The following is a 14,591-nucleotide window of genomic DNA, read 5'->3' as shown; positions in this document are numbered from 1 at the left end:
CCCTGTTGTATCAGTGGTCCCCAAAACCACCCCAGGTTCAATGCTTTACTAGACTCGGCATATAGTAGTATTTATGGCGATGATTTGTAACAGGAAAAAGATAGAAAGCAAAATCATCAGAGGGAAAAGGTGCCTGAGGTGAAGTCCAGAGGAAACCAGGCACAAGCTTTTAAGAGTTCTCTCCTGATGGAGTCACACAGGATGCATTTAATTCCCCTAGCAATGAGTTGTGGCAGTATGTGTGAAATGTTGTCAACCAGGGAAGCTCATTAGAAACTCAGTGCCCAGGATTTTATTGGGGGCTCATCAAGGCAGCCTCTACCTGGCAGGTAACAAAATTCCAAACTCCCAGAGGAAAGCAGGTGTTCATAATAAACCACATTGTACAAAGAGTTAAAGCATGGTGGGCCATTCTTACCAGTTCTCAAAATGGTGGGAACTCTTCCAAAATCCACATTCCCTAATGCCAGCCAAGAGCCGGCCTTGCAAACAAGCCTTTTTGAAGACGGCAGTCTTGGGCCTGCTGTGTTAAATCTTTTCTGCACACCTGTCCGTAGTTAAACGGCAGAGATCAATGCTTAAAACAAAAGCAGCTTCAAACAGGACACAAGGAGGCCACGCACTTAGGAAATGGTGCCAGAAGGCTCGACCCATCATATTGGACAATCGATAATAAACCACCCACACAACGCTTAAAAAATTGGGCAGCACTGTTCTCAGTTTGCTGTTTTCATTCAACAATACATCACGGTGACATTCCATGTCAGATTCAGTGTCATGTTTAACAGCTCAGTTGTGCATACCCCATAGCATAGGTGTAATATAATTTATTTTACTACCTGTTATTGATATATATTTTGCTTATTACTTTTTAAATGCTTAAAAGGGAAATGAAAGTATTTAAGAATTCATCTTATTTATTGTAGATATTTTCTACACGTTTAATAAATTGGAAACTCTTTTCTCTTTTCTCTCATGTCTAGCCTGTGACCCAAACAACAAACGCCTTCGTCAAATCAAGGACCAGATTCTAACAGACTCTAGGTACAATCCGAAGATCCTCTTTCAATTGCTGTTGGATACTGCACAATTTGAGTTTATACTCAAAGAGGTAAAACTATTGAATGAATAATCACCAAATTCTTAGTTTTTTTATGCTTAAAAATTTTTTTAAAGATTAGGATTTTATAGCTGTGTCTCTGATTCAGGCTACAGATTCTAGCTGTCTGAGATCATTCTTATAGGAAAAGGGCAGGATTAAACAAGTCATTAGGGATACAGTGATAGGAAAAAATGCACCAGATGGTGGAAGTTACAGTCTAATGAGGCATGCGGACAGTAATCAGAGAATTACACAAATGAAAATGAATAAAAGCAGGTATAGCTCTATAGGAGAGGAACATAGGTCTCTGGGTACCTAAAATAAAGGATCCTGTCCTAGCTTTGACAGCTTCCCTAAGAAGACAAGCAAGAGTTTCAGAAGGGAGCTGAGGAAGGAACCTGTTAGTTAGCTAAGACAAAGATGGGGGAGCATGATGAAGAACATCCCAGCGAGAGGACAGATTATGTCTAAGTCCTCTTGGGTAGGGAAGAGCCTGGCCAGTTCAAGGATCTGAGAGACCAGTTGGCTGCAGGGGAGAGAATGCAAGATAAAGGTGGTAGGAAGTGAGGTTGACAGGTGGGCAGCCTGCGCTGGGCCTTGCGGGGTGTTATTCTTCATCTTAAAAGCCACGAGAACCTGTTGGAAAGGGCCTAAGTAGGGTGGTAGTTTGCATTTTAACAAGGTTGACCTAAGGACCTGGAGGATTTGAGTTCAGTCAAGGAAATTCTGGGCTTGGTCTTACTCCTAAAAAAGCCTCTATGGACATAATAAAAATCACAGACGCCTGGGAATGTCCAGGTTCTGTAAAAGTAACTTTGGGGGTTTGGATCAGGTGGCCTCAGGAACTAGCCCTAGACATTAATGCCAATTCAGAACCAACATTCACCTTGCCTCAGTTGGTCTGAGAGCCACTGTCTTAGAGATGGTCTAGCTTTTGCCCCCCAATTTGTATAAAGTAGTAATGCTTAAGAGGTGGCATCAGACTGATGTTAGGCACCTATTTTTATAATAAATTGGGTTTCGCTCAGGCTTTCTTAGTAAACTGCCTAAGCTGGATTTTCTTTTAAATCAGTAAATCTCTTCTGTCTCTTCAACAGATGTTCAAGCAAATGCTTTCGGAAAAGCAGGCCAAATGGGAACATTACAAGAAGGAGGGCTCAGAGCGGATGACGGAGCTTGCTGATGTCTTTTCAGGAGTGAAACCCCTAACCAGAGTGGAGAAAAATGGTAATTGCTGAAGAGGAATTATTGGTGTGTTTGAAAAGTATACACAGATTATTAGAAACCAGCAGAGTAAAAAGTCATTACTGTGTCCTCATTGTATGCTGGGATGTTGCTAATGAAGATCAGAAGTTTAGTTTTGGCTGCTCTAGCCTTGTGCTCCCTTGGTCAATCTCATATTCTCTCTGGACTTCAGGTTTCTTATCTTTGAAGTAAGAGGTTGGGCTAAATCATGGGTTCTTGTACTCCGGTTCGTAAATACAATAGTATTTTATAGAGTCATATCCTCCTCCTACCACCATAGTATGCAAAACTGGTGTGTCATTAGTCTGTAACTTTATGTGCATGGGGATGGGGGCATAACTTTCATGATCTTCTCAGGATACTTCACCCAAGAATATTACCGACTGCTAACATAAATGATATCTAAGAGTCTTGTGTTCAGTCCTATTTGGTTCTTCTTCACTGACGCATCTGCCATCTAGTGGCACAAGTGGGGACCTGCAGACTGTTTTGAAACAACATAGCTCAAGTTTTACTTTAACAATTTTAATCTTGCTTCTTTTAGGAAATTTTATCTATAGGAAAATTGTGGTATCACTTCAGATTTTTGAAGGATCCTGTCCTATAGATAGGATCCTTTCAAATTGCCCCTGAAAGACCATTCTGAATTTTAAGGTGACAAATTAAACTATTTTTTTTGATGCTTAATATTTGTTTTAACTGTCAAATTTATTTCTGATAAAGTTAATTATACAGTAGAATTGATGAATAATATAGATTTTTATTTTAAAAAGCTTCACTATTGTTAATACAAGCTTATGACTATTGTATTTGATTTATTTGTTGCTGGTCAAAAAATATGTCCAAATTTCATTAATATTCCTATTGGAAAAACTAGAGCAGTTTTTAGTGGTGTGATATAAATTAGCAACATGTTTTGCAGGTCAGCATATTGTATCTAAAAAACAAAGAATCACCAGGACCAATCTAACCAGATTAGTTGTCTAATCAGACACATTAATCTGTATTCTAGTCTCTTTTAAGTTCTTATAAATACTAGCAATGTTTCAAAGCTTATTCAAAACAATATCTTATACTTTTTTGGCTCTATAGCATATTTCAGTTAGGAAGTACTTTCACAGATATTTCTCATTTGATCCTTACAACCCTGTGAGATAAACATCTTTATTATTTTATAATCACTTGCCGAGGGTAACAAAGGTCCAGAGCCTGTATCTCACTCATTACCTCCTATGTTCTTTTAGCTACTCCATAGCTGTCCCTCGGTCCTAGAAAAAGTCTTAAAAATTATAGCTAGTTCTTTATGTCAATTCTTAAAATAACTTAGATTATAAGCCCTTAAGTGCTTTTATTAAAGTGAAATCATTCCATTGATAAAACAAAAAACCTTTACAGAATCAACTTGGTGAAGTGAAAAGAGCGAAGCCTTTGACGGTTTGCACGTCCTGGCTCTTCCATTTAGTAACTGTGTGACGCAGCAGAGGGTTCATAATATCTCTGGGCATCAGCTTCCTCATCTGAGAAATGGCTTTTAATTCCTACTCCATAGATTTTTGTGAAAATTAAATGAGACTAAGCTTAAAACTTGGCCTGATTCACTGAGGGTCCTCAGAGCATGTTAACGGCCTTCCCCATCTCTGCCTTGAGAAATGCCTGGCTGGTTTGTGAGTGCAAATGGCGCCACTTAATCCATTCAGACTCCCCACAACTCACCACTCACACTTCACTCTCCTGCATGTTGGTCCCTCTTTGCCCTCCAAGACGCGCCATTGTCATTTTGCCCCAAAGCCTCTGCTCATGTCTGTCTCTTCATCTAGGGACAGGTTTTCCCTCTTCCTCCCTCTGCCTGTCCAGACCTCTACCCATCCTCTTAACTCTGTGTCACATCCTTCAGTTCCTTCCTGACTCCTCCCTACCTGCACTACTGTCTTTGCACACATCAGTTTACAACATTTATTGGGTGGGCCAGTTCAGTTTTTCCCGTAAGGTGGCTCTAGTAGGCCAGTTCAGTTTTTCCCGTAAGGTGGCTCTAGTAGCACTTAGTTGTCTTTAACTTCATTCGAAACAATTTTGTTAGATTGTATGTGACACCTGTCACATCAGCATGCATTTAAAAAAACACTTATACAAATTGGTGAATTTTTGAATAGCCATTTTAATATTGAAGATGGAAGAAAAACAACATTTGTGGCATATTATGTTTCAAGAAAGGTATAAAACACAACTGAAACGCACAAAAAGTTTTGTGCAGTTATGGAGAAGGTACTGTGGCTGATCGAACATGTCAAAAGTGGTTTGCAGAGTTTCGTGCTGAAGATTTCTCTCTGGATGATGCTCCGCAGTCAGGTAGACCGGTTGGTTCAATAGCAATCAAATTGAAACAATAATTGAGAACAATCAACGTTTTACCATACGGGAGACAGCCGACATACTCAAAATATCCAAATCAAGAGTTGAAAGTCTGGGCTTCCCTGGTGGCGCAGTGCTTAAGAATCCACCTGCCAATGCAGGGGACATGGGTTCCAGCCCTGGTCCGGGAAGATCCCACATGCCATGGATCAGCTAAGCCCGCACGCCACAACTGCTGAGCCTGCACTCTAGAGCCCACTAGCCACAACTGCTGAGCCCATGTGCCACAACTACTGAAGCCCGTGCTCCTAGAGCCCGTGCTCCACAACAAGAGAAGCCACCGCAATGAGAAGCCTGTGCACCACAACGAAGAGTAACCCCCGCTCACCGCAACTAGAGAAAGCCCACGCACAGCAACGAAGACTCAAGGCAGCCAAAAATAAATCAATTAAAAAAAAAAAAAGTTGAAAGTCATTTGCACCAGCTTGGTTATGTGAATCGCTTTGATGTTTGGGTTCCACGTAAGTGAAGCAACAAAACCTTTCTTGACCATATTTCCACATACAGTTCTCTACTGAAGTGTAATGAAAACGTTCCGTTTTTAAAACAAATTGTGATGGGCAATGAAAAGTGGATACTGTATAATAATGTGGAATGGAAGAGATCGTGGGGCAAGTGAAATGAACCACCACCAACCACACCAAAGGCCGGTCTTCATCCAAAGAAGGTGATGTTGTGTATATGGTGGGATTGGAAGGGAGTCTTCTGTTATGAGCTCCTTCTGGAAAACCAAATGATTAATGCCAACAAGTACTGCTCCCAATTAGACTAACTGAAAGTGGCGCTCGACGAAAAGCGTCCAGAATTAGTCAACAGAAAGCGCATAATCTTCCATCAGGATAAGTCAAGACCATATGTTTCTTTGATGACCAGGTAAAAACGGTTACAGCTAGGCTGGGAAGTTCTGATTCATCTGCCGTATTCACCTGGCATTGCACCTTTGGATTTCCCTTTATTTCGGTCTTTACAAAATTCTCTTAATGGAAAAAATTTCAGTTCCCTGGAAGACTGTAAAAGGCACCTGGAACAGTTCTTTGCTCAAAAACATAAAGAGTTCTGGGAAGATGGAATTATGAAGTTGCCTGAAAATTGGCAGAAAGTAGTGGAACAAAAAGTGTGATTAGGTTGTTCAATAAAGTTCTTGGTGAAAATGAAAAATGTGTCTTTTATTTTTACTTAAAAAACCAAAGGCACTTTTTGGCCCACCCAAAACTTGGGCCTTTAACCCTTTTCTGCCAGGTGTTATAAACTAAGCTATTTATATAGAAAGTTTCATCTCTTCTACTAGGTCACATGCCTGAGGCATTTTTGTTGTTGTTGTTTGGAAAATTCCTAAGACCAATGTTAGGTACATAGTAAAAGCTCTGTGACTAAGAGCTAGATTTGTAGAGGATTACTTAATTAAATTCAAAGCCACCACTGCAGGAATTCTGGGATTTCAGTAGTCTTTTCTTGTTTCTGTATTAATAGAAAATCTTCAAGCTTGGTTCAGAGAGATCTCAAAACAAATATTGTCTTTAAATTATGATGATTCTACTGCTGCGGGCAGAAAAACTGTGCAACTAATACAGGCTTTGGAAGAGGTAAGGCAAGTCTTTTTAAATGACAGTTCTCGGATCATGAATCATACTTTTTGACCTACCCAGCAGTCTGCTCCTGGAAATATATTTAAGAGAATATTTTATCAGAAGCAAAAGCAATATAAATTAATGTGTTCACTGTAATATGTGCAGTGCCCTAAAATTGTGAAAATAATTAAATGACAATAATAAAGAGAATGGTAGTAAAAATTATGATACTTCAATTCGCAGGAACATGTAGTCTTGGAAAAAAAATTATGAAGACAGTATAGAAACATTGGGAAAACTGTGGTAAGGAGGTAAAAGCAAAAACAAAATTGCACTGTATGTGCTACTTTTAGGTTTGTAAAAAGTGTGTGCCTTGGGGAGAAAACCTGGAAAGGGATGGATACACAAAAATGAGAATAGTTGTATAACGATCATATGCTTTAAAGTGATGTATTTTTTCTGAAAAAAAGTTTTCTTTTATCTACTTAAAAATGATTGTACAAAAAAAAAAGGAATTATACCTCCACAATCCTTTTTTTTTTATAATATCCTTTTTTTTATTTTTTAAATTTTGACCACACCACGTAGCTTGCGGGATCTCAGTTCCCCGACCTGGGATTGAACCCAGGCCACAGCAGTAAAAGCGCCAAATCCTAACCACCAGGGAATTCCTATACCTCCACACTCTTAAAAGTTTAATTGTATGTTTAACCAGGAAAATAAACAAAAGCATCAGAACAATAAACATATAGATTATATGAAACATCATCCATCCTCATCTGGAACCCTTTCCAATTGATATAAGTGTACATTAAGACTTTTTTCACTTGCAAGACTTTCTTATAGGCTCTTTCTTACTTTTACAAGGATTTTAGGATGGCCACTATTATAGCAACACAGTATAATGCTCCATTGTTAGCATGCCAGTTTCCCTAGCTATTCCAGAACAATTGCTCACTTGTGCTATTTCTGTTTTGGTTGTTTTTTGGATTTTCTAGTCTATAGTACCACTATAAGCAACTTTGTAAATCTCTGATACTTTTTCTCTTTTGCATTATTTCTTTTGGCATATAGCCCAGGCCCCTTGAATTATGTACTTAAAATGTCAAAACGCTGTGGAATCATTATTTTGTTTTAAAGAGCCCATCAAAAGAACTTAAAGATGTGCAAGTGCCAGCACCTTGGTTGTGATGTGACTTATTTTGTTTTTTTAACAATCCTGCAAATTTTCAGAATTAGAAGGATTTCTCAATACATGTTTATTGATACTGAAATGGAAAATGGGAGTATTTGCTTATTACGTCATATATGTACAGGATAAGAAATTGTGGAACATTTTCTAATCTCAGAAATTATGCATTGTTTTCTGACTTGGCTTATACATTTCTGAAATTATAATTTGAAATTAAAATTTTGCCAAGACATTCTTAGTAAGTAGTGTGCTTTATTGGAAGTGTTTTCAAGGAAAAGTGAACACTATACAGGCCATTCAGAATTTTAAAATCCAGTGTGTTTATGTAACTCAGGTTCAAGAATTTCACCAGTTGGAATCAAATCTGCAAGTGTGTCAGTTTCTTGCTGATACTCGCAAGTTTCTCCACCAAATGATCCGAACCATTAACATTAAAGAGGAGGTCCTGATCACAATGCAGATCGTTGGGGACCTTTCTTTTGCTTGGCAGTTAATTGACAGGTAATGTGGACAGCCTGGCATTTGTCCTCAATGAAGGCCATTATGAATGTTTCCTTACCATTTATCTCTTTTTACAGTTTCACATCTATCATGCAAGAGAGCATAAGGGTAAACCCATCCATGGTCACTAAACTCAGAGCTACATTCCTAAAGGTAAGCAGATAACAGTAAGATTGCATTCTCAGTTACTAGGGAAGAGTTGGCCTTCATTATTACCTCATTCATTAATTCAGTTCAAGATTTCACCTTTTTAGAAAGTTGGTTAATTTAAGTATTTTTATAGACTGAAAATTGTTAGGAAGTTTTTCATGAGAGCATAGTTGCAAAAGATGCCGGAAATAAAGTTTGAATTAATAATAGAAGTTAGTGTCTTAGAGAAAATTGTTTTTAAATGAATAGATTTTTTTAAAGTTTTACAGGATACTAAAAATGTGTGTCCTATGGGTCCTTTATTCGCTAGACATGAATAAAATCCTTTTATTCATTTAAAAAAATTCTTGTTGAGCCTCTGCTACAATCTAGGATCTCCTCTAAAGGTTAGGGAATAATGTTAAACAACACGGGCATAGATTGGCCCTTCTCTCAAGGTAATTTCATTTCGTGATAAATGAACAAATAATTTACTTAATGTCTTCTGATGGAATTACCATATATATCAATTCTGAGGTGCACTTTCATATTTTAACATCTCTGTAATTGGGATGTGTTGTATAATTGATGGTATATCATAGTTGTCGGCATGATTTTTCTTTTTGAGCAGTGCATAAAATAATGGCACTTCTTACAAGCCATGTCATCTTAGATTAGACTCAGTATGGTAGTCCATCAATCAGAATGTCTGATTTCCATAGAGGAGTAGCTGCCTTCTGTAGCTCAGTGGCTCAAATTTGAGCATGCAGGAGAATCACCTGGAAGGCTTGTCACAGCCCAGATTGCTGGGCCCCAGCCCCGGAGTTTCTGATTAAGTAAATCTGCGTGGGACAGAGAATCAGCATCTCTGACAAGGTTTCAGGTGATGCTGTTGCTGCTGGTCCAGGGACCACAATTTGAGAACCACTGCCGTAGCAGATGACTGTCACTTTAAAAAATTGTATCTTGTCAGAAACTATGAATGACATTGATGAAGTTCAGTAGTTGTTACTCTCTTTTGGGCAAAGCCCAAGAGTTTTGTTGTATGTTACTATTTCTGGAAAAAGAGAGATTTCTAGGACTTTTTGAAACAGAGAAACAGATACATCTTATTTTCCTTCCAGCTTGCCTCTGCCCTTGACCTGCCCCTTCTCCGTATTAATCAAGCAAATAGCCCTGACCTTCTCAGTGTATCTCAATATTATTCTGGCGAATTGGTGTCCTATGTGAGAAAGGTAAGAAATGCATCAAGATGGTGTTTATTTTAATGGCAAACTAACTGCTGTTTTAAATACAAACGATGTGCTTGGGACCCTGAAAAAAGTACACCTGTGTTCCTTTCCCTTATCCTTTTTTTTTAAATTGAAGTATAGTTAATTTACAATGTTGTGTTAGCCTCAGGTGTACAGGAAGGTGCTTCAGTTTTACACATATGTAGGTTATTTCAAGACATTGAATATAGTTCCCTGCAGCAGATCCTTGTTATTTATCTATTTTATACATAGTAGTGTTGTATACCTTTCCCTTATTCTTAATTTAATTCCAGAAATTTGCAATACCTGAAAATAAACTTATTCTTACCGGTACTGTGGGTGTGCAGCTGTGTTTTTACTTTCAAAGAACTTTCATACCTATTTTTTAAATGCTGATGGTATTAGCCCCCATTTTATAGGTGTAGAGATGGAGAAACAGAGATCTTAGTGACTTCTTCAAAGTCATAGTTGGTAAAAGAGCCAGATCTAGACCCAGCACATTCTAGTTGGAACTTAATCAAAGTTTTCAGGAGCATTTTGGTCCTTGTTTCAACAACTTGTGGTGTAGCATAGAGCCAGACAGGCCTGGATTCAAAATTTTCCTGTGTCACATCCTAGCTGAGGGCTTTACAGCCAAGTTACTTAACATCTCTGAACCTCAGCCTTTTAGAAACTTGTAATGTGGAAATGATACATCTTTTGCATCATTTCTATGAGAATTAGCTCTATATCCTGTGAGCAATTAATGTTTGAAGGAAAGTAGCCCTGTGCCTGAGAGCAGTTGTTAAAATAGCTCTTGTGAGGCCCTTAGCAGCCCTTCCTGCAGACGAAGGGCTGTTCATATACACGGGCACTGTGCTTACTGTCATCATACCATTTACCAGCTAAGAAATAAAATAGAGGTTCGTTTGTTTTTTCCTCTTTTCCCTTTCATTAAAGGTTTTGCAGATCATTCCGGAAAGCATGTTTACTTCCCTTCTAAAGATCATAAAGCTTCAGACCCACGATATCATTGAAGTGCCAACCCGGCTGGACAAGGACAAGCTGAGGGACTATGCCCAGCTTGGCCCAAGATATGAGGTGCTGTGTCCCTTTGACTTCTGCCTTTTGATTTTGAAACCCCCAAACCATGAAATAGCACAGGTCCGTGTCACCTGCCATATCCCCAGGACCACCAGATCAATTCTGGCTTATTGATCTTTTCCCACACTCTCAGCAATAACCAGGTTTTGCCATTTTAGTGCAATTATACCTTCATTCGTTAACTTGTCCTGGTGTCATTCACGGCCTCGCCTGCCAGAATGTTTTCAGAGGGAGTAGAGCTCAGCTGGTTACTTTTCTTTTGAATAGTCTCAGCATATCAACCTTTTTTCTCTTTGGGCTACATTGCCTAGACTTTTCCCATTCAGGTTCCTGCTTTGTACACAAAATCAGTGGCTCAAAGTAATCCATAGTCCATGAACCACTTCTTGCAGCCAGACTTTTAAGGCCACTCCACAGTTAAGCAGCCTCAGAAATTGTTCTTCCCAAAACACCTCTGCTTTTCTTTTTCCCTGAACTTAAAGATGTGAAAAATAAAATCAAGTGAAATTTGAAAATGTGATAACAAGCATCAATTTCATATCCTCTGACACAGCTCCAAAAGTTACATGAATGTGGAATTGAGATTGTCAAGCTCAGAATTTCTACATTGATTCTAACTCAAAAGTATAGCCTCAGTCAACCTTACCAATGTCTCCTGGTGTTGTTTGAAAAGAATGTGGATGGCAGTAGGAGATTACCTTCTCAGAATCCCCTTGAGCCTTTTCTTTTTGGAAGGGATCATCCATATCACTGAGTCCTGCTTTCATCTTATGCATGAAATGCTGAGCCCAAAGAAGGGGAAATGATTGGTCAAAGGGTAAAGAACGATTTAACATCTTCTGACTCAGCCACCCAGTATGTCTAACAGTGGTCAACACCACAGAACCTCATTTCTGACCAGGACGTGTATACACAGGTGTCCTAAAGCTGCACGCTGCTTCTCTTGTCTTTGCCCATTCCAGAACTGTTAGTCAATTATTTTAGCTTCCCATAGAAGTGATGGGTCGTTTATGAGAAGTACTTCATTAACCTCTTTTTCTTTGTTAAAGGTTGCCAAGCTTACTCATGCTATTTCCATTTTTACTGAAGGCATCTTAATGATGAAAACAACTTTGGTCGGCATCATCAAGGTAATGGTCTTAATGCTGGCCTTTGTGGCCCCGTAGTAAGTCTTCGTCCTTTGGATTATTGCAGAATTTATCCTGTGGGGTAGTGTTACCATCTTATGCCTCTCGCTGTTTCACATGCAGCTTTCACATCTTCACTTTACTCATTTCACATCTTCACTTTACTCATTGACAGAGGAAAAGACAGCATTATAATCCTTATTTTTCATAACACCCAGGAGTTCCTTAACTCTAACAAAAATCTGTTTTATTGAATTTTTGTAATAACACAGAAAACAAAATAGTTCAATTCCCTTAGACAAAGTAGCTCGCTCAGTCACTGTTTCTCCCTTCCCTGCCTGCAGCCTTTCTTTCTTTTTAGTGTTTTTATACCGCACTCCAGGTGCAGAGAGCTGAGATCATTGTACCCCTCTGACCACAGGCCATTGCCATCACTGAGGCATGCAAGCTCCTCTCTTATTTTTTTTCCTTCTCTTCTCCTGGATGCCCATGCCCATTCCCATGCCCCATAGCATCCACTCTATATGTTTGATTTCTTTCCATAAATATGCAAGTATCCTTATTTTTAGCAAGTGGTGTTATTTTATGTATGCACATGGTTTTGATTTATCTAAATCATATTCTTCTCTAAGTCTCATTCTTTTTCCAACTTTTCCACTAGTTACTGCTTTGAAGTTAATTTATGTTGCTGTGGGTCAGGTAGTTGGTTACTTCTTGCTGCTGCAGAGAATTCCATATTTTACTTAACTGTTCCCCAGGGCACAGACACCTATGCCACTCATTTTCACACCTGTGCTTCCTGTTACCATAAACAGTGTCAAGATGAGCATCTCTGAACCTGTTCCTAGCACAGACCTGTGTAAGAATTGCTCTGAAATCTGCTTGCCCAGGAGTGGGTCACTGAGTCTTAGGGCACATTTGTACTTACTTTGTCTCAATAATGCCAGAGTGCCTCCTCACATGACTTGTTTCCTGTGTATCTTCCCCCATTTTTGCCAATACTTGCCATTATCCACTTTCTAATTTTTGTTCTCCAAAGGGGTCTAAGGTGGTATCTCATTGCTGTTTTAATTTGTAATCCTAAAATGCTAGTGATGTGATGTGACCCAGTCACACAGTTCATGGTGCTTTTATTTATTTTTCCATTTGTCTGATATCAGCAAAATCTTAACATTTCTGATTTTTAAAAAAATTTTCATCGACATAACATTTGTGTTAATGAAATGCAAGAAAATACAGGAAATGAACCTAAATAGAAACAGAACCTTACCATGTGGTTTCTGGAAATGTGTTAAAGAAATACCATTGTAGTCCTGGAATATTAATAGATTCTATTAAACATGCTTTAGGCCTGGTGCCAGTTTAATTCAGTTGATATTCAGAGAGTACACACACAGGTTATCACTCCTAACATCCTTAAATGATGATAAATCCTAGGACCAGGTTAGTCTTAAATGCAAAGTGACCAGTAGGATGTAATAAAACCTAGTAATTAGCAATAATTATCAAAGAAAGGATTGCTTAAGAAAAATGTAAGTCTTTTGCCAGAATCTTTCAGATAATAAAAGCAGAGGGAATATCATCTTGACCTCATTCAAACTTAGTAGACTGTCTCTGCCAGTTTAACAACTCAGGGCTTTTTGTGGGATCCTGTGGCTTTCACTAATCTTTAACCTTTGAATGTTGAGGATCTATTTCAAACCCTTACAAAGAGTTTAAAATCACTTCAGTTAATATGACTTAAAACAAGTGAGATATACACAGGGATATACATATAATGTTCATTGTTAGATGTAGCCAAAAAAATAGAAATAACCTAGACATTTTATGAGTAAGAGAATGGCTAAATATATCATGGTGCATTCATACTGTGGATTGCTTTGCTGCCATTCAAAAGTAACTTGCCACTAGGAGATTTCCAAAACGTAAAGTGAAAAAAGCAATTGCAGAACAGTGTGTATATGTATATGTATGTATTATGATCCCATATAGTTTTTTAAATTAAATATATTTAAGGACAAATACGTATATAAATTAACAGAGGAAGGTCTGGAGGATCCATATGAAAACTATTAACTGTTGTTAACCACAGGGGGTGTGGACAGAACTGCGAGGAAGGGGCTGTGTGAAGGGGTCTTTCCCTTCCCTGGGAGCACTCCACAGATTGGTGGAAGTCTAGGAAGAATTGGGTAGAGCCATTTAAGACCATGAGATTCATAAAACATTTAACTCTTTTCCACTAAATCTGTTTTTATAAGGAATATTTCTTTGGAAACTTCATGTTGCTTCTTTGATTTTGTTCTCATTGACTATGTTTATTTATAATTTACCTTTCTCTTGTAAAATAGAGCACAGATGCTGAAAGCTACAGAAACAGTTATGTAGCTTGATCGGTTATTATAAGGTAAAGACCACTCATTCTCACCACCACTCAAGCCCAGAGATATAATTCAGCCACAGCTCCCACCGCAGGATCCTCCTCATGGGCTTGACCTACTCCCAGTCTCTCTGTTTAGTTTTATTATCCAAAAATAAATTTCTAGACACTCTGGTTCAGACTTGCAATTCAAAAAATATACGTCTTTTAAGGCTGATTTACTCCTCAGATTTCTCCCTCATTCCTTTCTTTCCTTAAAATTTGTCTATTGAAGAACCCAAGGCCTTTGACCTGTTATCTCTACACAGTCTGGCTCTTACTGATTGCATGGTCACGCTGTAGTCCAACAAGTTCCTCTGGCTTTTGTATTTTCAGCAACTTTTTCATTCCAGTTATCTTCCTTGAAATTTAAATATTATCAAACCCAGATGGAACACATCAATTGTCTTTATAACTTTTAAAATAGTAGCTCTTGACAAATTTAAAAGTAAAAGAAACAAGTCTCAGGGAATTCAAAGGAGTGTGTTAAAACTATATGATGTTTTATGGATTTGACAGGAGACTGTTTTTTAGGGAATAACAAAAGCTTTCTCATTACAGAAAAA

At 38.3% G+C, this 14,591-nt stretch overlaps 1 protein-coding gene across 3 annotated transcripts in view; it reads left to right on the top strand.

Moving 5' to 3' along the window:
- The window catches only part of WASHC5 (WASH complex subunit 5), a 55,227-nt gene that overhangs the window by 19,710 nt on the left and 20,926 nt on the right, over positions 1-14,591 (top strand). For all 3 annotated transcript variants that reach the window (XM_032609939.1, XM_032609937.1, XM_032609938.1), the window contains 8 exons: positions 984-1,111; positions 2,200-2,329; positions 6,227-6,339; positions 7,851-8,017; positions 8,095-8,170; positions 9,271-9,381; positions 10,339-10,479; positions 11,532-11,612. In XM_032609939.1, the coding sequence (XP_032465830.1) occupies positions 984-1,111; positions 2,200-2,329; positions 6,227-6,339; positions 7,851-8,017; positions 8,095-8,170; positions 9,271-9,381; positions 10,339-10,479; positions 11,532-11,612 (947 nt within the window). The remainder of the gene's footprint in view (positions 1-983; positions 1,112-2,199; positions 2,330-6,226; positions 6,340-7,850; positions 8,018-8,094; positions 8,171-9,270; positions 9,382-10,338; positions 10,480-11,531; positions 11,613-14,591) is intronic.

Source organism: Phocoena sinus, chromosome 17 (genome assembly GCF_008692025.1).
Source record: "Phocoena sinus isolate mPhoSin1 chromosome 17, mPhoSin1.pri, whole genome shotgun sequence".
NCBI lineage: Eukaryota > Metazoa > Chordata > Mammalia > Artiodactyla > Phocoenidae > Phocoena > Phocoena sinus.
Note: the sequence above shows the minus strand (reverse complement) of the source record. Positions and strands in the feature narration are given on the sequence as shown.